Raw genomic sequence first — 22,729 nt, forward strand, 5'->3', positions numbered from 1 at the left:
CTGGGGGAGTTATACCACATAAATACTGAGAACTAAGACAGAAAGAAAACGTGTTCCTGAAAATTTGTCCATTACTTCTACCTGCATAAGCTGATTAAGTCAGATATTTTCTAAGCAAAGATGCCAGTTTTGTCTTTAAGTGTTGCTACCCTTTAGCTCTGCATGAACTGTGATTGCAAATGTGAATATTCGAATTAACAGTTCTGGCAATTCATCTCACCCTGTTCTAGTCTACTCTGAAACATTTTTAATGCTTTTAATTGCCAATGGAAAAACATCATCATGGTTAAACAGTACTCAGAGTACTCTTGAACTTGTATACATGTACTATCTGCATATACCTGTACATGTACCATGGTATGAATACCTGGTAGATGGGAATTATCATTGCAACTTTTACTTTATTAGTGTTTTTCCATACTTGGTGATGATTTGCATATAAATATCCATGAACAAAACCAAACTGGGCAATGGGAAATTCCTGCATTTTAAATGACTATGTTTTCAAGTGACTTATTTCTTTAGGGAAGTAACTTAGAGAAATCAGAGTTATAAATGAGTTTAACTGCAGACTGATCTGTGTGTAGTCTTATATCTATAGGAAGACCAATCTAAAGACCAATGAAGTGGGTGTAATGGGCAAAGCAACCCAACCCATGGGAGTGGTAGAATGAAAGTCATTTCCTACAATCCCATAATAGCACATTGCCTTTGAACAAAATGCCACACTCTTAAAGGATCCTCAGATGTGGCTAGCTCTCAAAGCCACATTAAAGTGACCTGATTTTAGCAAGGTGCATAAGCTCAAGGGTAATTCAATACTGTCTAGCCCCTTTGGATTTAGTGAAATGACTCACTAGCTTACAGTTATTGACATGTTTAAATAGATTTCTGAACTGAGAGTCTTACAAGAAAAGTTCTGCACAAAAGAAACGTGAGCATGTGAAATCTCATTTCAAAGGTTGTAAGAGCCCCTCTTTTTTAATAGGATGAGTGAACCCTAATGTTCAGAGATCCCTGTTTTAGCACATTCAAGATTTAGACACTTAATCTGAACTATGTCATTTAGGCCTACTTGTAACTCTGAATTGAAAATGTCTTCTAAAATAATTTTACTCAACAATCGTAAATTGGACACAATTCAGAACTAGCATAAACAGGGGGAAGACAGCAGTTCATGTAGTGGATTATTCAACTCGACTACCACTTTTCCTTCTGAAAAAATATATATGTATGTATGTATATATATATATATATATATATATATATATATATATAAACACAAACAGAATTTTGGGTCTCACCTAACCATTTTGGGAAAAGTAGATTACATCAGTGAAAACAAACATAACCCTTCAGACCTCCAATCACCTATGCTACAGAAATACATAATCTCCCACTGAGTATCTCCTGAGCAATGGGCATTAGTGACAAGTTATTTTTTGTTGCAATTGGAATACACACAGTTGCATGTATCATGTTTTCTATGAAGGACACAGAAGGCCAGTAACTTCCATGAGAAGTAAAATATATTCTGTTGCCATAGTCCCATCCTCATGCATATGAGCAAGCTCCTGCTTTTGTACTTCAGACAAGACCAAACATAGTCTCAAAGAAATTCACTCATAATGCTTTTCAATGCTTTTAGGGTTTATGTTTTAAATAATATTTTTATATGTATTTTGCACAGGAACTAGTTTCATGGAGACCATGTCAATGTAAGATACTTTACACACTACAACCAACTATGTAGCTGTGACTTTTTCTAGGGAATTAGGCCAGTCATGTAGTAAAGTGCAATGCTATCTGTAGCTGCTTGGCATTAGTATTTAAAAAAAACTTTGAGTGTGCTACCCTTTTCTAGTCTGCCTTAACTCTTCATATTTACATAGAATCACTTTTTGACAATATATCCCATTGCTTGTGGCAGCTTTTCCAATAGCTGCTGAATATATAATGCTTGTATCATGTTTACCAATAACAATGTTCAGCATTATGTAGGCATGGATATGAACCTCTGTCTGTTACATCCATGAGCCTTAAATTAAAATTCAAAATGTAGCTGCAGTCTAGGTAATCCAAGCTTCAGAATATAAATTTGCCTTTTAGAGCAAAATAGTTGACTGAGTGAAAAAGGAAAAAATAAATCTTTGTAGTTTTCATAATTAGTGAAGTATACAGTGATGTAACTACATCTAAAGCTAAAGCTTGGAAAGCTTGTTCCTTGGAAACTTTGAGATTTTTGAGATCAAGAGAGCAAATTTGGATATTCTTTTTCATTACAATTTGCATAAACACGAAGGCCAGAAGCATCCTTAAATCATTTAGGTTGTCTTCAAGGAAAGTTTAGAAAATTTTAACCACTTATTCAGTAAGATCAGTAATGTCTTCAAGTGAACTACAGTAGTTTCCAGATAGTCATCTACTCTTAACCTTGAAGGCATCAAACACCTAGAAAACCCTTCACAGAGTTTGCTATTGTGGTTAGAAATGTATTAATAAATAGCTTTGTTAAGTCCCCTGAGGAAATCTGTTTAGTAATGGCGTCTCTTAGTGGAAGTGATGTCCAGTCCTCTAAGAAGGGTCAATTAATGCCAAGCACACAAGAAACTTGCAATCACTCAAGAGAAAGGTGACACTAGTGCTGAATTGGGCCTGAATAATAATAAGAATTTTATTCCAGTGATAAGCACAGATTATGAATCTATACTTGGTGTTGCACTGAAACATGCAGTACTATCCCATCTCCTCCTTTGTTCTGGCACAAGAGCAGAGTGGCCTGGATCAGAGTGGATCCAGCTGAGAGCTAACCCAGTTTAAAAAGAAAGAGGCCAAATAGTGTTAATTCCCTTCCTAGATCAGCTCCCTCCATATGCTGTGTGGATTCTGTATGGATGTCCAATTTTTAGGCTGATAAAGTGCAGTGAAATGAGAAGGTAGAGGAAGGCTAGATGACTTGTGGTGTCAACATGAGTTAAGAGGATTTCTCAAACCACCAATGTATAATAACAAATCAATCCATTGAATTATATTCTTAAGCATGTTGAGCCATATTTGCCACTGCTTTTTACATTTTTCTTGCAGAGTGAGAAGTAAGACAGAGATGGAAATTCAAAACAGGGTGAAATTGGCAGCTCTTTGCTAGCTGTGCCCAGCTAATCACACTACTATACTTTTTTATTTTTTTTCTTTTCATTTAAAGATCAACTGGAATAACCCACCTGAACAATATTATCAAGAAAAATATGGTCCTGTAAACAATACAAGCCTGGAAGAAGGTAAAGCATCTTCAGAGATCAACTTTTACTTGGAGGAGTTAGAGAAATATACTTTTTCTCTATGGTAAGTAATCTCATCACCAAATAACTTCACAACCCAGAAGCATGCTTTGTTATTCTTGTATTACAGACGTATCTACATTCAGATGAAAGTTATTAAGCCGCAAATCCAATACGTAAAGTTTGACAATTACTTAAGCAATGTCAGATTGTCACCTTTCTGCATGCCTATTATGATTATGACATCATAGGCTATTTTTCCATAGAGATCATTTTTCTGTATGTGTGCTACTTGTTCAGGTAAATATTAAGTATTTTATTTTCTGCTGTTTGCTCACAGTAGCTCCTGGCCTTATTTACAACATGTATACCTTGCCTGGAATACAGGATTACTGATTTCATTGTACATTTCTTCCCAATAAAACTTTACAACCAATATTTCATTTTCATTCACAAAATCATTGTAAAGTGAAAAAAGGGTATTATTTCAACTTCATAGATAGGGATATGAAGTAAGATATTTCTTGCATTTATAAGCAACCAATGTTTTTTGTTTGTTTGCTTGTATTTTACTCCTTATTATCTTGTATGACTGAGGATGATCAGAAAAAAAAATGGAAACAATTTATACCTGATAATGCAATTTTGAAATTCTAGTATTGCTTTTAGAAACTGTGAGTTTTGTCAAAAAAAAAAAAAAAAGGAATGGAAATGGAAGATTTATAGCAAAATCTCAGTTCTGTGTTTTAGTAACAATACACTATTATTCTTGGATGTTACTTTAAATATTAGTTTTCTCTATTATAAAATACAGATATGGGTAATGACATAAAATGAAAAGATAATTTAAAATGAAATTAAAAGACCTAATTAAAATGAAATCTTTTCTTTTACTTATAATTGTTTTTCCTGGGATTTCATCTTCAAGGTAATTGCAAAAGTTGGACAGTTATTTATAATTAGTAGAAAACAATGAAGACCCAATCCTTTGTGAAATGAAATAACAACCTTCCATATAACTGTATTGTGATTTAAAAGTTCAAATTGTGTTTTGAAAGTTCTTAACACAGCCATATTGTATATCTCTTCCACCTGCAAATCATCTCCAAAGTCTCAAAGCATCCAGAAAATGAACATCAGGATAGGGAGGATGTCTCCAAAAATTTGGGTTCAAATGACTTCCCTATCAAACCATTGGAAAGCAGGATTAACTGCAAACCAAGCAGCCTCCAATATTGCTAGTCTGGATAATAGCCTGTCATTCCCTGCTCTCATTTGCCATGTTCAATTCATGCTTTTAAAGTTTGGCAGGAAATCAGGTGAAGACACTACAGAAACAAGGTATATTTTTACTATACAAACCTGAACTAATCCCTAGAGATGATCAGCACTGAGCATTGCATGATGCAACAATCGAGTGGAAAAAGCACATAATAAAAAAGACTGACATGATTTTGCTGAACTAATCAATATTATTTTGGACTATTAAAAACTCCTGCATCCTGGCCATGATTTAAGAAGATTTTAGAGTAGCAGTGTTCATCTAAATATCTTTGCCTGCTCCCACTGTTTTATTTACCTGTCTCAGTTTTCAAATTATATTACCCATATTATCATCAATGATTTCCATCTCAAGGTGCTCGTTTTATGTGTCAGTGTTTCTCTTGTGCGTCTTTTAGAGTTACAGAAATCCAATTAATATTTAAAGTCAGTAACTGGACAGCATCAATCTTTCTTTCCAAAGTCATTCAGCTTGAAAGTGTTGGGAAATGGGGCCCAAATTCACTCTTCTTTAGCAGCAAAGAACTCCTGGAGCACATATTAATTTCTGGTCACTGTCCCTTCAGCAGCCCAGCTCCAGGCTTTTCAAGCTCATGGTCTCTGTGGTGGCAGGAATATATGGTTTGCACCCTGTAAGGTGCTCCAGCAGTAACAGCCATTATATGGGACCTCAGCTGGCATTCACCTCACAGGCATGGGATCTCAGCTGGCATTTACCTCACAGTCTTATATGGAACCCAAAACAAAATGATGGTTCTCTCCTCCTTTTGCTTTTCCATTTCCTCTGCTTGTCATTTCTGAGGAAACCTGGTTGATTTTTGGATCCCTGTGCCAGTGTGGACGCTGGCTTTGCTGTGGTTCCATTAAGGGGACCAGAGCTATATTTGAGCACCATGAGTTACAGGGTGCAAACCATATATTTCCAGTACGAAACAAAGGCTACCAAGCATGCTTCCCAGTGACTGTGCTTTCTGTCCTTCAGTGAAAACAGCTGAGGATAGTATTTTATTATTTCAATATGCCATTCTATTTCCAGCCTTTGTCATCCTGTTTGAAATAAGCATCACTGTTTGCTTTTTTTACTTTTTTGTTTATTATGTGAAGGTCCCATGAGCTTAGAACAAAACAGAATTTAGAGAGCATTTCTTTGCTTTCTGCTACACAAGTGGTAAAATGTCGTCTTTATCAGAAAGAAAAAGAAAAAGAATGGGAAAACAAATCATTCCATTCTTGGTAAAGTAATATAGATATTGTCCGTAACATGCCATATAAAGAATACGTCTTTAATCGTCCCTTTTTTTTTTTAACTTTTTTTTCTTTTTTTCTTTTTTTTTTCTTCTTTTTTTTTTTTTTTTCACTGAGAATTAATTCAGTTTCTGTCTGTAATTGAAAGAGTATCAGATCCCATACAAGTTGTTAATTGCATTTGCTAACATGTCAGTATGAGGTTTCAGTTGTTATTCACTTCTGTCCATCTTTTCTCCTTTCCTTGTCTCCTACTTTCTCCATCAAAGGGCGTCAAATCCTCTTTGTCTGTTTCCAGACCTTCCTCTCTGCTAGGATTGCTGCCTTTTAAAAAATGCAATGCAAGATAATTAGCTACTACAAAATTTTTTAAGAGGACTTTAGATCTGGGGGCAGCTTAGATGTCCATAAACTTCAGAGTTTCAGATGCTCCAAGATGCAATCTGAGCAATTTCCTTGATCTTTTACTGCAGCTGGTAAATCATTTATTGGGGCAGGTTATTTTACAAAATCCTCTTTAGAAACAAAATCCCATAAAATGTATTTATCATAAAATACTGCACAACCAACAGTCTTCAAAGTTGTACATACACAGTATTAATTAAAAGCTAGTGTTGTACTGTGACAAGTTAAAAGTATGCACCCACAGTCTCTCTTTCCTTCTCTCCCCCTGACTCTCCCTGTATTTATTTCTCTCTCCTTTCCTCTCTCTCATCATCTCTTTTCTTGTAGAGCTTGCCAAGGGGGAGATTGCAGAGCAGAAGCAAAATTTTGTTTTGTGATCAAAAATAGCTTTTTTGATAACTGTGATTATTTTTTTTCATTGCTCTAGCATCCTTGTCATTTTCCATTCAGATTAGTTTGACAGTGGTGTCTCACATCCATAGGCCAACCCTTCTTATAGCGGGCATCACACATGTATGTAATAAAAAGATGATAATTCTGGCTCCAGAAACCTATAGCCTTCAGCTTTGCTCTTTCAGGCTGCTCAAGTGGCTCTTCTACTGCACCCATGTGCATCCTTGCTGAAAGCAATTGTCTTTTTCTTAGACCCAGCTAGTGGAGGGGGAGATGAGTCCAAAACTTATGAAGAAAGAGAGCAGGTTAAGACAACAGATGAGTGTGGTCGTATATTAAAAGGAGGTGTGCACAGTTAATGTGATCAGCAAAAGGAGGCTTTGTAGGTACTGCTGGAGAGCTGACTCCAGGACCTGTCCTCATACCATGGCTTTGCTGAACCTCCTTTCTCTCAGCAGTTTGCCTTTCTAGAAACAAGAGCCCATGCAACCTGTAGCAGAATGTGGATATCTGTAGTGGCTATTGTCTAAAACAGATGAAATCTATAACCTTGAGAGAGAAAATGTTTGGACAAATTTCAATCCTTGCAGCCCAAAACCTGCTGTCAGAAGTTTTGTTGTTGTTGTTGTTGGTGGTGGTGGTGTTTTTTTTTTTCCTATCTTTGTTCTTCAGTCCCCTGAAATAAGCAGAATTTGATGAAAACTGTTCTTCACAGCTTTTTGTCACTATAAAGGCAGATTTTCTGAAAGGAGATAATAAGTACAGAAGTAAGAAATAATTTCAGCACTTCCACATTTTAAAACTACTTTTTATATGCAGTTGTATTGGAGTTAGAAAAAACATCCCAGATTGCAAGAAGTTTTATCTGTTTCAATAACCCCAAATAATGTCATAAATGATTTTTATGACTCTAGGAATAAAGTTTGACTTCAAATACAAATAATGAACTAGTAGTTTCAATTACCACCAACTTATCGTCAAACGTGAACTCTTAAGGGTTAATATCACACAGTAATATAAAAGTAACAATCATCCTTTGTCTCCATGTAATTAGCTTTTTAACAACATGCCTGTAGCTCATATCGAGGCTAAATGCTGCTTTGAAATGTTTTCTCCTGAGCTCCAAACGTGTTAAGCTGATTTTGGCCAGCTTCTGTAAATACAATTTATTGCAGGACACCATCATTCATGAGGCAGAGTGGTGTATTGCCCCAGGTAGCTCAGGGGTAGGCTGGATGGTGCATTTCCAAAGGAAGATCAGAGAGCATCTTGAGACAGAAGATGTTGTCACACTGCACATAGGCATCAGTAAGAAATAAATCCTACCTACATGTAGATTTACATACTCACACCTCTAAAATCCTTGGGCTTGGGTCAGGCTTTGATTCTGACTTGTAGCCATCAGGAGCAGACTTGGTCTGAGAAGGGTAGGAAGGGGAGAAGAAACAGGCTCTTGGCAGCACACAGCAGCCCAGACAAGGTGATAGGGTAGATGAGACCTTTGCAACGCTGCACCTGTAGCCCTGGTTTTACCTGCTCTTTTTTTTTTTTTTTTTTTTTAATGAAATCACTAATCATACTGAGGGGCAGGAAGAGTTAACTGTAAGCAGCACAATATAGTAAAGTTGTTTTTAATAAAAACAATAAAATTCTTCTTTATAACACACATGCGATTTGACATTGAAATAAATGCAGATGCTTCTTTGCTTGGTGTATTCCCTGTTGTGCTTTCTAAAACACCTTCACATATGGTTTGCCTCATTCCTGTGAAACTGCTTGTTGTTTATGTCATACAAACAGAACAGATTGAATTTACACTGAGCAAGGAGAATGATGAATTAGACATTGGAAAATCCTTGTGTGGGTGTTTAAAATTTGTTCAAAATTAGTGGCGCCTGTTTAGAAAGTTTCCCTGGATTCACCCTTGAAGTCTTCTAAAGATTTTGTTAAAATATAGAAGAGAATTGTGTGTCTGCCTATGCTGCATTTTATTCAAATATGTAACATTTAGCTAAAATCAAAGGTCAAAATTTACCATTTTTTTATAGCTGTACTAGTACAATCTCCTTCTTGTACTATGTAGAAAATATTGTCACTAAGAGTGGGCATTCAACTTTTTTTTGAAAAAAAAAAGGACTGTCTCTTTATTGCTTGCTTTAAAAAGCAAATTTAAAAAATTAAAAATTAAAAAAAAAATAAGGAAGAGTTTCTCAGTAAATTCTGAGAACCCTATTTCACTGTTTCTTCTCCATTTTGAAGCATTTTTGTTTGTTTGTTTGTTTCTGTTTTTTAAGAAGGAGATTTAAAGGTAAGCCAAGTGTCACATGTTAAGAGAAATTGGAAACTCCACTATTTTATTTGATTACCCTCAAATACTTGATATGCCCTTCCTAAAACACTTAAGCTTTGGCTATATGAGCATGGAGTGTCACCTGCATCAGTCTTGATTCTGTACTCTCCATGGGAGTTTAGTTTTGCAAGCAAGTCACAGCAGGACATAGGTCATGGTTTTTTTTTTTTTTTTTTTTTTTTTTTCCACTTATTCAGGTGTTAGATTAGTGCTTACACTGGTGCATGTCTTTACAACTTTGCAGTCTGAGTTTTGTATCAGACTGGTACATATTTCTGTGGAGTTTTTGCTTTAGTCTTAAGCCTTGTGGGGGATTTTTCTGTTGCAGTAAATGTTTATTTTCTGGAGATTTCTACTTATATGGACATTAAATATAGCTATGGTGTCTTCCCTGTTCCCTGCATTTTTCTGAAGCTGTCTGTTCCTCTTTTTGTTTCATTCAGTACAGTTCATAAATGGACAAAGTCTCATGAACTGCATACATTCAGAGAGACTGTGTTTCTTTGTAGACTGGTATAAATGAAGAACTATATCCCTGCACCAATGCATTATGGTAAACTGGTGTAAGTGAAGGGTGAATGAGAAATAAGGTGTATCTCTTGATAATACAGATGTGGAGACAGAGGTGACCAAACTGGAAACAAATGTAAAAAAAAAAAAAAAAGGTGCAGATATCTAAAGTCTGCTACCTGTCTGTCCAAAATCAAGTAATTTAGGTGGCAGAACAACATAGATTTGGACATTCAAATGTAACAGGGAGTTTATAGATCCCAGAAGTGACCAGTAGATTAAGCAATCAAAAACATGTTTGCCCTTGTGTCCCAGCAGTGTCAGAGAGATAGCTGTGTGCCTGTATTTATATGCAATAAATTCTGTCTTTGATTCCTCCTATCATATAACCTGCTTAAATATTTTTAGCCATAACATTCAACAGGTTAAGAACATTAGGGACCCCTTCTAGCCACAACTAACTTGTTTTCATGGGTTACATGATATTTGGTGTTGCCAAAAATATGTTCTAAGGAGACATAAGTCTTTTCAGAGATGTCTTTTACAGAGTACTTTTGCAAAGCCCTCTAGTATCTATGCACACAGTTGATTTTGCCTGAATTTGATGGTACTATGGTGATAGAAACATTTAGTATTGCAAGTACCTATTTACTTCAGTGGAGTTATGGTTGACAGTAATTTTATTTATTTACTCAGGATGGTGAAATGAGTTGGCAGCTGCTGCCCTTCCTCCTGCAGGTTCCACATCTGTAGAACTTTACTAGTTTACAGCTGGCTTCTGAGCAATGGAGAGGAGAAACTGGTGATACAAATCTCTCAGTAGGAAGTTGAGAGTGATGAGTGAATAATCCCTTACTGATGCTGCTAGTGAGATTTTTTTTTCTACTGGCATTAATGTTCTCAACTAGAAAGGAGGAATGGGCTCAGTCCTTGAGCAACTTCATTAAGAGTATCACGTTTTCATAGAGATATTGGCAAGGGACTTGTGAGGTTGCTATGTGATTATATGTAATGGAGCAGGAGGAGCAGGAAAATGCTCCTCAACTCTGGAACAGACAAGTCACAGTTTGCCCTTGCCCTCTTCAGAAAAACAGCTTTATAATTCCTGCCAAAATGCTTGTTTTTCCCTCTCCTCCTCCCCCCCTTAATGAATTCCCATTTGGTGAAAGTGAAAGAAGATGGCAATAGTCAGTGGAAAGCTGGTTATGAGGACAGAATATGGCTTTCACGCATGAAATTTCTTTTCTTCTTAAAAACTAGGAATGTTGAAATCTCCAGTTGCCAAGCAACCTGGGTTCCCAAAGTTGTTGGAGCCTTTGCCAGAAGGGCAGTCAAAGTGGCTCTCATTGAGTATTGCTGGAATTCCTCCATCACAGACATTTCAGACCATTTAGCCTGGATTCCTGCTCAACACAAAATCACTTCTTGGCCTAGCTTAATTGCTCTTTGCTTTCTTCAGGCTCAGAAGAAGGTAGAAGACTTGACAAGCTCTCTGTGCAGCATTGGGTAAGGAGAGATGTGGTGGTTGTTTGTCATTTAATACACATTCTGTTTCCATGAGCTAGAAAAGATCACATTACTGATGACTAGTGGAGAAAATAAAAGCTATAAGTGCACAATACATGGTCATCTCTAATGAATAGAATGAATAAAAATAATAAGTGCATTATGTAGCTAACTGTCACATCTTCAGGGCACTACAGTAAATAAGAAGGAGTTACGCATGTGCGTTAGCAGCAAAATGGGTACCACACTTTCTATCCTATCAAGTATAGTGTGGAGAAAAAAATATGATAGATTGCTGCTTTTTATCTGTCACTGCCGTGGCACAGAAGCATAGACCATATGTATGTAAAACAACTTTGTTATTTCAGTAAATTCTCTAACTCTTTCTGTTGTAGCCTGTAGCAAAATGAATAAGTAGCTGAAGATCCTGGTGGGATAGCTCTGAATCTATCAGAATAAAATACCTCTGCAGAGGCATAATTATTATTAAATATACTGTGATGTGCGACAAAACAGCCCAGTAAGCTAGGAGGGTCTCTGCCCTTGCAGGCTTACAGTATAAACGGAGACACTTTGCAAAGGATGAGAACAAGCTATGATGGTAAGCTGAAAAGAGGAGCTGAAAAGAGGCACAAGAAAGTTTGAGCAGGTGTGGGCCTTCTAACTGCAGGTCACTCTTGTTTCTTATCCCAGAGGTGATGCAATAAGTGTGAGTCACCATCAGAATGGAGAGACGGCAGAAGCTGAAGTCATTGAGTGAGGATGCTGAAGTTTTCCTATAGTTTTATTAGTGGCTTTTTATTGGTTTGCTTTGTCCTATAATTCACTGCATGTTTCTCATCTCCTGTCAGTGATACACATTGCTAGCTGCTGGCAGTATTCAGCAAAACAAAAATACCAAGCAGTCAGTCAGCCAGGGCTGTTGTGTCTTGCATTCCTACCGGGTGCTGCACAGGTGATGAAATCCTCCTTCTCACTGACTTAGCAGGACCAAGATTTCATCCCAAGTAATTTGTCCTTACTTTCAGTGGAATGCAATAGGTCTCTTCCTGGTGATATCCTATTGGGGCAGTATAGAGATCTGAAAGGTGAATATGAAAGAACAGAGGAAATTGCAAGATTGCAGAACCAGACCTAAACTGACAGGTTTGGAGGTATTACAAAATTCTGAATAAACTACGTCTGCCTTTTGATTCAAGGGAAAGTCTGTCAAACTGGGAATTTGCAATAGTCATGCTTGATTGTTATGAAGGTGTGAATCATTGTCTTCAGCTTATTTTCAAATGGGCTAGGTAGTTCTTTGATGTACTTTGTCCTTGTAAGCTTCTCATACTGGTACTGAGATCTATCCCAGTGTTTGAGTTAGGTCTCTGCTGAGAGATGATGACTAGAAACATTCTGTTCTGTTTGACTGATGGGATTCAAAATGTTCAGCTAATTCATTTTTGCAGCTGTACTGAATGCTGAGTCTTTCTCACAAATGAGCAGAGTTGCCTTCTCTGACTGTTAGTCCTCCAGTCTAAACAATCACAGGGGGAGAGAGCTGGGGACACAGCAGAAAAGTTCCTATTTGTTGACAATTACTCAGAAATAGAGGGCAAGCTATTTCACAAACTGACTATGTAACATGTTCTGCATTGTGTACCCATTAATCCAAAAATTACTGTCCCCTTTGAAGCCTGCTGTATGTAGAGGAAACAGTGCCACCCTTAACCAATGTGTGTATGATTTTATACCAAGTAACTATTGTTTTGCATTTGCCTTGAATTTCAGTTAAAATTAGTACAGGGGTCTTATAGTATAATAGTTTGATAAGTTGTAGGGTTTCAGAGTCTACATGTATTAGATACTGGGTTTGACCTACAAAATGGCAGAGGGTAAAGGGTGAAAGACACGTATTCAGTCCAGTTCATCATGTGACAAAGCACAAGGCATACGGAGAAATACTTTGTCTGTACATGGGTCATATATTTAAGTACATGAGCCATTTGAAAACAATGCCTTTATTTTATTTTATTTTATTTTATTTTATTTTATTTTATTTTATTTTATTTTATTTTATTTTATTTTATTTTATTTTATTTTATTTTATTTTATTTTATTTTATTTATTTTTTTTTTTTTTTTCCTGGAGACGGCTATAAGAACCAGTATTTCCAGTGTGGTAGCCTCTCTCTTATTCTTCAGCTTTCAGGAAAAATATGATAAATGGAAGCTTTAGCCACCATAATGCCTGTATTTTTTCCTCAAGGCTGAAAATGAATAAATATTGAATTTCCAGATTTGAGGTTCCAATGGGAGGTCAATTGTTGGTAGCAGAAACTAAATGATCTTGCAGTAGCTTTCAATGGAAACACACTTCCTTGATATTTTTTTTCAGTTCCTAAAAAGTGAGCAGTCCAGTTAAGATCATAGCAGCACCATCCAAACAGTGGCCCAAGGAATGGTTCCATCCAATATATATCAGTGCCTTTCAGCAATTCATTGCGATTGTATATGCCCCAAAATGTAGTGCCAGCTGTGCTGTGGCCACAGGAATGTGCCTGCACATTCACTTAATTTCATTGGTAAATTGGCTATTATTTTTGGTTAGTACCCCAGCTAAATGCATTATACTATGCTAATAATAAGTCTGAATTAATTCTGGGAGGGAGTTTTCAAAGTGACATACAGCAATACATCAACACAAAAAGGAGGACTAAGGAGAATCTCCATCCTTTACTGGATGCGGGGGGAAACTTAGTGACAAGAGATGAGGAAAAGGCGGAGGTGCTCAATGCCTTCTTTGCCTCAGTCTTTAGCGGCAATACAGGTTGTTCTCTGGATACCCAGTACCCTGAGCTGGTGGAAGGGGATGGGGAGCAGGATGTGGCCCTCACTATCCACGAAGAACTGGTTGGTGACCTGCTACGGCACTTGGATGTGCACAAATTGATGGGGCCGGATGGGATCCACCCAAGGGTGCTGAGAGAACTGGCAGAGGAGCTGGCCAAGCCCCTATCCATCATTTATCAGCAGTCCTGGCTATCGGGGGAGGTCCCAGTTGACTGGCGGCTAGCAAATGTGATGCCCATCTACAAGAAGGGCCGGAGGGCAGACCCGGGAAACTACAGGCCTGTCAGTTTGACCTCAGTACCAGGGAAGCTCATGGAGCAGATCCTCTTGAGAGTCATCATGCGGCACTTGCAGGGCAAGCAGGCGATCAGGCCCAGTCAGCATGGGTTTATAGAAGGCAGATCCTGCTTGATGAACCTGATCTCCTTCTATGACAAAGTGACGCTCTGGGTGGATGAGGGAAAGGCTGTGGATGTGGTCTACCTTGACTTCAGCAAGGCTTTTGACACCGTCTCCCACAGCATTCTCCTCAAGAAACTGGCTGCTCTTGACTTGGACTGGCGCATGCTTTGTTGGGTTAGAAACTGGCTGGATATCCGGGCCCAAAGAGTTGTGGTAAATGGAGTCAAGTCCAGTTGGAGGCCAGTCACTAGTGGCGTCCCCCAGGGCTCGGTGCTGGGGCCGGTCCTCTTTAATATCTTCATCAATGATCTGGACGAGGGCATTGAGTGCACCCTCAGTAAGCTCTGCAGGAGGATCCGGATAGGCTGCACCGATGGGCTGAGGTCAACTGCATGAAGTTCAACAAGGCCAAGTGCCGGGTCCTGCACCTGGGGCGCAATAACCCCAAGCAGAGCTACAGGCTGGGAGATGAGTGGTTGGAGAGCTGCCAGGCAGAGAAGGACCTGGGAGTGATGGTTGATAGTCGGCTGAATATGAGCCAGCAGTGTGCTCAGGTGGCCAAGAAGGCCAATGGCATCCTGGCTTGTATCAGAAACACTGTGACCAGCAGGGCTAGGGAGGTGATCGTCCCCCTGTACTCAGCTCTGGTGAGGCCGCACCTCGAGTACTGTGTTCAGTTTTGGGCCCCTCGCTACAAGAAGGACATCGAGGTGCTTGAGCGGGTCCAGAGAAGGGCGACGAAGCTGGTGAGGGGCCTGGAGAGCAAGTCCTACGAGGAGCGGCTGAAGGAGCTGGGCTTGTTCAGCCTAGAGAAGAGGAGGCTCAGGGGCAACCTTATTGCTCTCTACAGGTACCTTAAAGGAGGCTGTAGTGAGGTGGGGGTTGGCCTGTTCTCCCACGTGCCTGGTGACAGGAGGAGGAGGAATGGGCTTAAGTTGCACCAGGGGAGTTTTAGGTTAGATGTTAGGAAGAACTACTTTACCGAAAGGGTTGTTAGACACTGGAACAGGCTGCCCAGGGAAGTGGTGGAGTCACCATCCCTGGAAGTCTTTAAAAGACGTTTAGATGTAGAGCTTAGGGATATGGTTCAGTGGGGACTGTTAGCATTGGGTATGAGGTTGGACTCGATGATCTCGAGGTCTCTTCCAACCTAGAAATTCTGTGTGATTCTGTGAAGATGGTGTCCCAGTGGTAGGTTTTCTCCTGTGTGTTAGAGTGGAAATATGTTACATTAAAAGCTCTGTCTATTATACTATCTTGATTCTCTAAAGCAATGAGTCCATTTAACTTAGTGTGCTGGTTATTTTCCAGAATATTTCCAGTTCTTTAATTTTAATTATTTATATATTCTAAAAAGTAGTAGTGGGAGGAGAGATGGGTGGTTTTTTTAATATGAGCAGCTATCTCCTAGAAGTTCAGTTGAAATAATTTAATATTGTTAACTTATATTTACCTTAAATGGGATATTCAGGGAAATCTGACTTGGACAATGTAAAAAAATCTCAATCATGGTATAAAGTGACAAGAGAAGCAATATTTTAGGCCTGGCCCACACAAAACTGCAGCCTTGCGGAATTTTCCCATTTGCCTTCACTGGGCTTTGGATCAAGCCCTGGGGATACAAACCATAGTTCACGGGTTTATGCTTATTGCTAATTTTAGAAACAATGCCAGAGTTCAAAATAGGGGCGGCATTCCACATGCACCAGGAGTAGCTTTGAGTAATGTTACAGGAACAATAAAAAATTCTTGCTACTGGGAATGTAAAGCTCTGTGGGACTTAGATGGGACCTGACATTTATACAGTTCATCAGTAGCGTAGATCAAGGAGCGCTACTTTTAGCAAAGAATGCATATTCATTCTTTTTTGTTAACCTTTGCTTCACTGCATTCATGACACGATTGTATGGGTATGTAGCTGTGTTTTAAGAGTTTTTTAATTTCAGTTGTTGCTTGAAGCACTATGCTGGAAATTAGACACTTTTAGTAGTTCAATTATTGTTGATTTATTCATCCCTCTTTTAGATACAGTAAATGTAGTTACTATAGTAAGGTTATCTAGTTCTGAATGCCAAATGCCAAGTTTCAGATCTTATATCTTGGCAACTGCAAGACTTATTGGCTTGGAATTTGTCATGCCAGAAGTACTGCCTTATAGCGTTTATTTCACAGATTTTCATTAAATGGGGGAAGACGAGAGAATAGTGCTTCTAGTGACATTGTGCATCAAACTGTTTACTAACAGTACGGGGAAATCAGTTAAAAATAATGTACTCCAGGCTTTGTTCTGCTGTTTTCCTAGACTTCATTGGAAGAATGACAGCATTACACCAAATATAAAAATGTTAATCTGGAAACATGATTTATTTAAATCACCCATTTTGGAAGAAAAAAAAAAAAAAAAAGAGAGAGAGAGAAGGGAGAGAAAGAAGGAAGCTTAGAACAACATAATGAACTAAAAATATTATATAATGCTTGAACATTCATTAACTTTGTTCTAATTTCTCTTTTGGGGGAATGAGTCAGCAGAAACATGCTTAAATTCCACTAGCTTTAGCATCTACTTTCAATATTTTGCCAAAGACAGTGAATGCTACAGTAATAGGGCTGAACTTCAGCTGAGGTAAAGTTGTTAAAGTGCCATTTCCAGTGGAGTGATGACAATTTATTCTGAGTGAAATGTAAACTTTCATGCTAACGTACTGTAACACTTTCCATCACACTGTAGACTGTCTACACATGAAATATAATGCACCTAATGGCATTTAAATTAGCTATCATTGGAGACATCTGTCACACTATAATCTTTCCTAGTCACTTGTAAGGTCCTCTACCACTTAGTCTCCCTCTGCTTTTCAATAGCATGCCTTGTGGTGATGTTACTCTACACCCAAAGATATCAGCTCTCATCTCACCTTGTCACTACCTCTACTTTGCAGCTTTAACCTATCCCTTTTACTTGGGGAGGACTCCTCATGATACTTATGAAGCCTCTTTAATCCCATCCTCCCCAAAAAGGCAGCTAGAAATCATTAGCATCAAGCTCCGCTTGGAGTCATGAGAATCTGAGAGGGCTGAGCCTGGTGTGATGTCAAATGAAAGCACAGACCCATTCATGCCTTTTGAACTTACATTTCTGTTTAGTTCTCCACCATGCAGTTTTGCAGTTTCAGTGCTACATTACAACCTCTCTGAAACATGAGCTGGCAATGTTATTAGTTCATATAGCATTTTGATGCTTCTAGAACAACAATATTATATATATATAATATATATATATATATATATAAAGAATGCCAATTAATCATTTGCATTTACCATTTAAAAACAATAGGACTTCAGCTGGTCAGTATTGCTGCAGTCATTTAAATGGTCATACATAAGTAAGAAGGTGATTGTAATAGTTCAGCCAAAACCTACATGTATAGCAAGTGTGTGAGAATGGGTACACTCATAATCAGATGATAAGAAGCACTATATACTGTAGTTATTTTGTTTCAATGTCTGTCATCAGCTAAAGGTGTCATATTTGGTTTGGATTAAAATGAAAAATCACAGATCTTTTTTTTTTTTTTTTTTTTTTTAATTTGTAGCCCACAGCTTTCCCCCAAAACAGTTAACATAAAAATTTTGACTGGGAAAAGGGGGAGCATAAAAGTTCTTTTCCATCATGATTATTTCTTTCAGAGGTTGAGGATAGTGTTCTATGCTTCAATTAGGAACTCTGCACTTAAGTTTTCTTCAAATGGTTTTCACCAAAATTTTAAGATTTTGGCTTTACTATAATAATGCCTTTTGTACTATCACTGCTTTGTTCTCATAAAAATATAAAAATAAAATAAAATAAAATAAAATAAAATAAAATAAAATAAAATAAAATAAAATAAAATAAACAACAAAACAGATTTTTTTTAAAGAATTGCTGAACCTAGAATACATCAGAGTCTAATATTCTTTTGATCCAGAGTTCCTTGTTGCTTTTCTTATTGTCTTCAAATGCCTGTTTCAGACCCACTGATATATTAACTCTATTTTTTTTTACCTGGCTAATTCATGTATGTGAAATGTTTCTGGTTTCACTGCTGTCCCCTTTTCCTCATTAGTGGTGCACAGGTTTTCTCAGGCATTTGAGAAACACATGCTGTTCCAGAATACTTTCTAATCCATATTTGCCACTAACTGAATTATACATGGGTGGCATAGCACATATTCAGTCTTTCATCCTTATCTGTTACTTCATCATTACTTTCAATCTGCAGTGAAAAATGTGACTAACATGTTGTGTGGTATAAATAGACACTGCAGGTTGAGATCATTTATGCATGGTTTGAATTTTGATGAAATTTTATACTGCCCTCTGGGCTAAACACTTAACCTAAGTGATTGTCCCAATAATTTGGTTGAATCAAACCTTTTTGGATGGAAGTTTTACCTTTCATTATCTTCTAAATTGTTTATTATAAAGCTTTCCAAGAGTGTTAGGAAGCAAATAAAAAGGACACAGTTTCTGTTTATCAGTGATTCTGTGAATCATTATCTTGTCATTATAAATGACTGGAAATAGGAATATAAAGTACTTTAACTCAAAAGACTATGTGTTAAGTCATTGCTGTCCAACCTCAATATTTTTTTCTTCTACAGCCACAAGATTGGATGTAATGCAAAATTTGAAAGTATAAATGTAGATCTGTCTACTTACAAATATTTATGTATATTTACATTTGGTACAATTCATTGTTCCAATTTATGTAATTCTCAAGTTTAATTTTTTAACTGTAGCAGTTGTATGATCTTCTTATATTTACTTGTTTGCTATTAAAATTGCTTCTGCTCTATTTCTGTCATTTTTAAAAACGATGCTTCAGGTCTCTATTTGGGTTAATTTTTATTTCAATTACGAACATTCTCTCCATGTGGCTTTATTGTTTTTGATGTTGAAAAGTCTGGAATTTATTATTATGAGCTGAAAGCAATCATTGAACACTGACATTTTAAGTATGAAAATAATGCAAGTAATTGTCATTCATTCATTCATTCAAGATATTCCATTTCTTGCAACAACCAATTATAAGCCAGTGCTTTTAACTGGAAATGTGTCTTCTTCAGTTTTCAGCTGAGCATATTGTAGAGATTTTCATTGTTCATAACCATGGGAAGTTGCTGATCAAATATCACTCGTTACTTTTCGTTAGCAATTTTTAAGTTAATGGCCCTAATTTGTAAACTAAATTTAGGAAAACAACTGTTTCTTCTTCAGAAAGTGACAGCTTTTTAAAACATTTGAAATGTCTAGACTAGAACTAAGTGGCTTGGTTCAGAAAGGTTGTCACTGTTGCATGCTGACCATTGTGTTGACAGTCTCCTCCGTAGTCCTTGTTTTCTAGTCCTCTCGATTGAGGTTGGTCATGGAGTGGTCTCCCATCCTGCCTGTCCTCCTGGCTTTCTTTGGTGAAAACCTGTTTCAACGGGGTGAGGATAGAAGGAATAGCACTCAAGTGAAGAAGAGCAGGGTGTGCATCTGGTGATCATGAGGTCAGTGTTAAGCCCTGAAAGTATTTGGCCAGTAGTTTGTCCATGGCACTGTGTCTAATCTCCTCATTTCCCACTAAAGCAAAGGCTTCCCGGGGTGGCTACATACTTGCCCCCATGCAGCTTGGTCTCTTTGCCTCTAAGTTGCACATTGGGACGTTTGACTCTGGTATATACAAATGAGGTGATCTGGCAAGAGTGCCTTAAACAGCTGTGGGCAGTAGAAATGAAGAGCTAGTTACCAGTTCTGAAGAGAGAGACTGCTGAAACAAGTTTAATTTTTTCAACACCAAAATCCAAGCATTTTATCAAGAAAAAAAATCACATGGAAAGTCAGTTTTCTGACAACCACTGCTAGTCAGAAGTCCCAATTCTCTTCACACAGGAGTCTCAATGGAAAATTTTATGGCTAGCCCTAGTACAGACTCTTTCAGAGGTGTTGAGCACCCACTGTGCCCATTAATTTAAATAAGCCCATAATGTGGTTAACATTTAATAAACTTGCAGCCTCCACATGAGCCAGGTTTACTGAGTGTTGCCTGCTTCCCTGCTGGGTCTGAGTCTGCTGGTCTGGATAGTGCAAGAGACTTGGACTCAGCATATGCCTTTACCCTTTGTGTTTGTTAGAACTCCAAGCAAAGACTACTGAGAATGTGTTTTCACCCAGTAGAGAAGACTTTTATTTGAGGATAAGCTTGCACACAAGTAAACTGAAAAATGAAAAGGTTTGTATATGGAAGAGCCCTTTTATTTTTGGTTGTGTTGCAGCTAAGTTATCAGAATTGAACTCTGATAATTTTGATAAATAAAAGCAGTGTGTTGCTTTAGCAGTTAACACAGCACTCTTCTGTGCCTGAGACATGTTAGATCTATTGTGTGTGGACTAACAGCATGCAAATGTGCAAGAAATGTGGTGCTCTCTAGATGCCTTGCACACATATGCAGCTCTCTGGACAGTAATGCAGTAGTAAGTCTGACATAACCCTGACTATCAGACTGAGTGTGTATATGCTCTGCAGTGCATGGAAAAATCTGTTCCTTATGAGAAAGCCCAGAGGTATTAATCCTGTAAGTAGAACAGCCATGGTTCTTGAATATGAAGTGAAAGATACTTTATTTTTTTTATTTTATTTTACAAAATTATATAAATCTTATGTACTGATTTTTGTTCAGCACAAAAGGCTGTATTTTCTAGTATGGCTCTGTATTAGAAGGTTTATTACTACTCTGATCTGTTCGGGGGTTTATTTCCAAGTCACACTGATCAATCTACATATTAAAAAAAATATAGCCCCCAAACAAATCACATTGTAAGCAGGATTTCTTCAGCTTTTGGAATTATGGATTAATGAATCTGCCTATACGAAATTCCTAAACACTGTTTAATGTTGGAATTGCATGGACTTTTGTGCCAGACTGAGAACTGCATGTTTGATATATGACCTATCTGCTTTCTCTGTTTTACATTTTCTTCCTAATTTCATGTTGGACAGAAATACCAACTGATGAAATAGTAGGGTCAATTATAAAGATCCATTAAATAAGCTTAGATAAGCATGTATACATGGTATAAACGTCTTGATCAAAGGATTTGCTTTCAGGCAAAGAGTTGACCAACTGACAAATGATTGGAAATACCTTTTTTTTTCAGGCCTGTATTGGGTGATAATAAAGTGAAAATAATAAAATATTGAGGAGGCATGCTCTTTCACTGACTATACTGGAGAAAGTATAAAAGACTACTTGTGGAAGAAGCAGTGTCTTCCAGAGGAGAGACCATCTCTGGGAAGAGCAGAGGTAGAGAAGATCCTAGCTCACTGAAGAGAACTCTGACCTCAGTCGAAGGAGTGCTCAAGAGCAGTGAAGACATGCAAAAACGATGATGCATTAGGCTTGTGTTTTTACCACTATATGCCCCAGGAAAGATGCATCATTAACAAAGAGCAGTCACAAAGCTGCAGTACTGTAGCCCGAGAGGTTAGACCTCACCTGGAGATAGGCTGAGACAGCTGGGATAGTGCATCTCATTTTTCTGGAGGTCTAACACCTGTGCCCAGAAATTATGCCAAAGGAGGCCAAGGAAAGAAATGTTATTTCAGTCTCTTGGCAACGGTGATACAAGATCACTGAAAGAAAGCAAAAACATCGGGGTAATCTGACAATTGACACATCAAGGCTTAGAGGCTATATTAAAAAACTACTGGGCACGTCAATTAATTTACCTTTACTTCATTAATGAACATCTTAGCTATGCATCTTCTGTTTGAAACAGCAAGAAATCATTTTTCCAGGTTCCTTCATGCTATGACAAGTCACAGTCCTCCTGAGACACAGATGAGGCAGGGTATAATATAGCATGATTATTGTTCCTAATTTCATGACTGACTCTTACCTTTCCAACTGAAGGGAAATTTAATACTTATTTTGGATGTCAAATGCTGTCTAAAAAAATGAAACCTATGCAATTTGACATTTTTCAAAGCATCAGCTTTTACCATACTTTGAATTTTATTCTTTTGCAGTAACTCAGTTTATCCACTACTTCCCATCTGAGATTCCAGTCAAAGAATCAAAAGGAAGAAAACAACAACAAACAAACAAAACCAAATCACAACAAGAAAGTACCCAAACCATAGCACACTCCTCCTTTTACCATGAGAGCTCTGAAGTTGCTGATGACCTTCATTAAATGCCACACCAAACTTCTGATGTGCTCAGCTGTGAGTCTCATGACCCACAAATAGAAGCCAATCTAAATCACGGACTGGTTATATTTGTCTTTTGTGTCTAGAAGTCTGCTGCTGAAATTTGCTGAGTGCCTCTAAAAATATAGCAGAAGGTTCACTGACAAAAGGTATTGTCTTTGTAAGTCCTACCTTCGTATTTTGAGCCTAGCAAGTAAAAACTATTTAATGAGTAGACACACACACACAAAACAAACAACAACAACAACAAAACCAAAAAGCAAACAAGAACAACAAAGAACAACAATAAAA

At 37.7% G+C, this 22,729-nt stretch overlaps 1 protein-coding gene across 1 annotated transcript in view; it reads left to right on the forward strand.

The window, feature by feature from the left end:
- The window catches only part of LOC137851573 (uncharacterized), a 37,959-nt gene extending 34,253 nt beyond the window's left edge, over positions 1–3,706 (forward strand). Inside the window, exon 9 of the mRNA XM_068672819.1 lies at positions 3,203–3,706. Coding sequence (XP_068528920.1) covers positions 3,203–3,346 — 144 coding nt within the window. The 3' untranslated portion in view covers positions 3,347–3,706. The remainder of the gene's footprint in view (positions 1–3,202) is intronic.
- The last annotated feature ends 19,023 nt before the right edge of the window (positions 3,707–22,729 follow it).

The sequence above is a fragment of the Anas acuta genome, chromosome 2 (genome assembly GCF_963932015.1).
Source record: "Anas acuta chromosome 2, bAnaAcu1.1, whole genome shotgun sequence".
Taxonomy (NCBI): domain Eukaryota; kingdom Metazoa; phylum Chordata; class Aves; order Anseriformes; family Anatidae; genus Anas; species Anas acuta.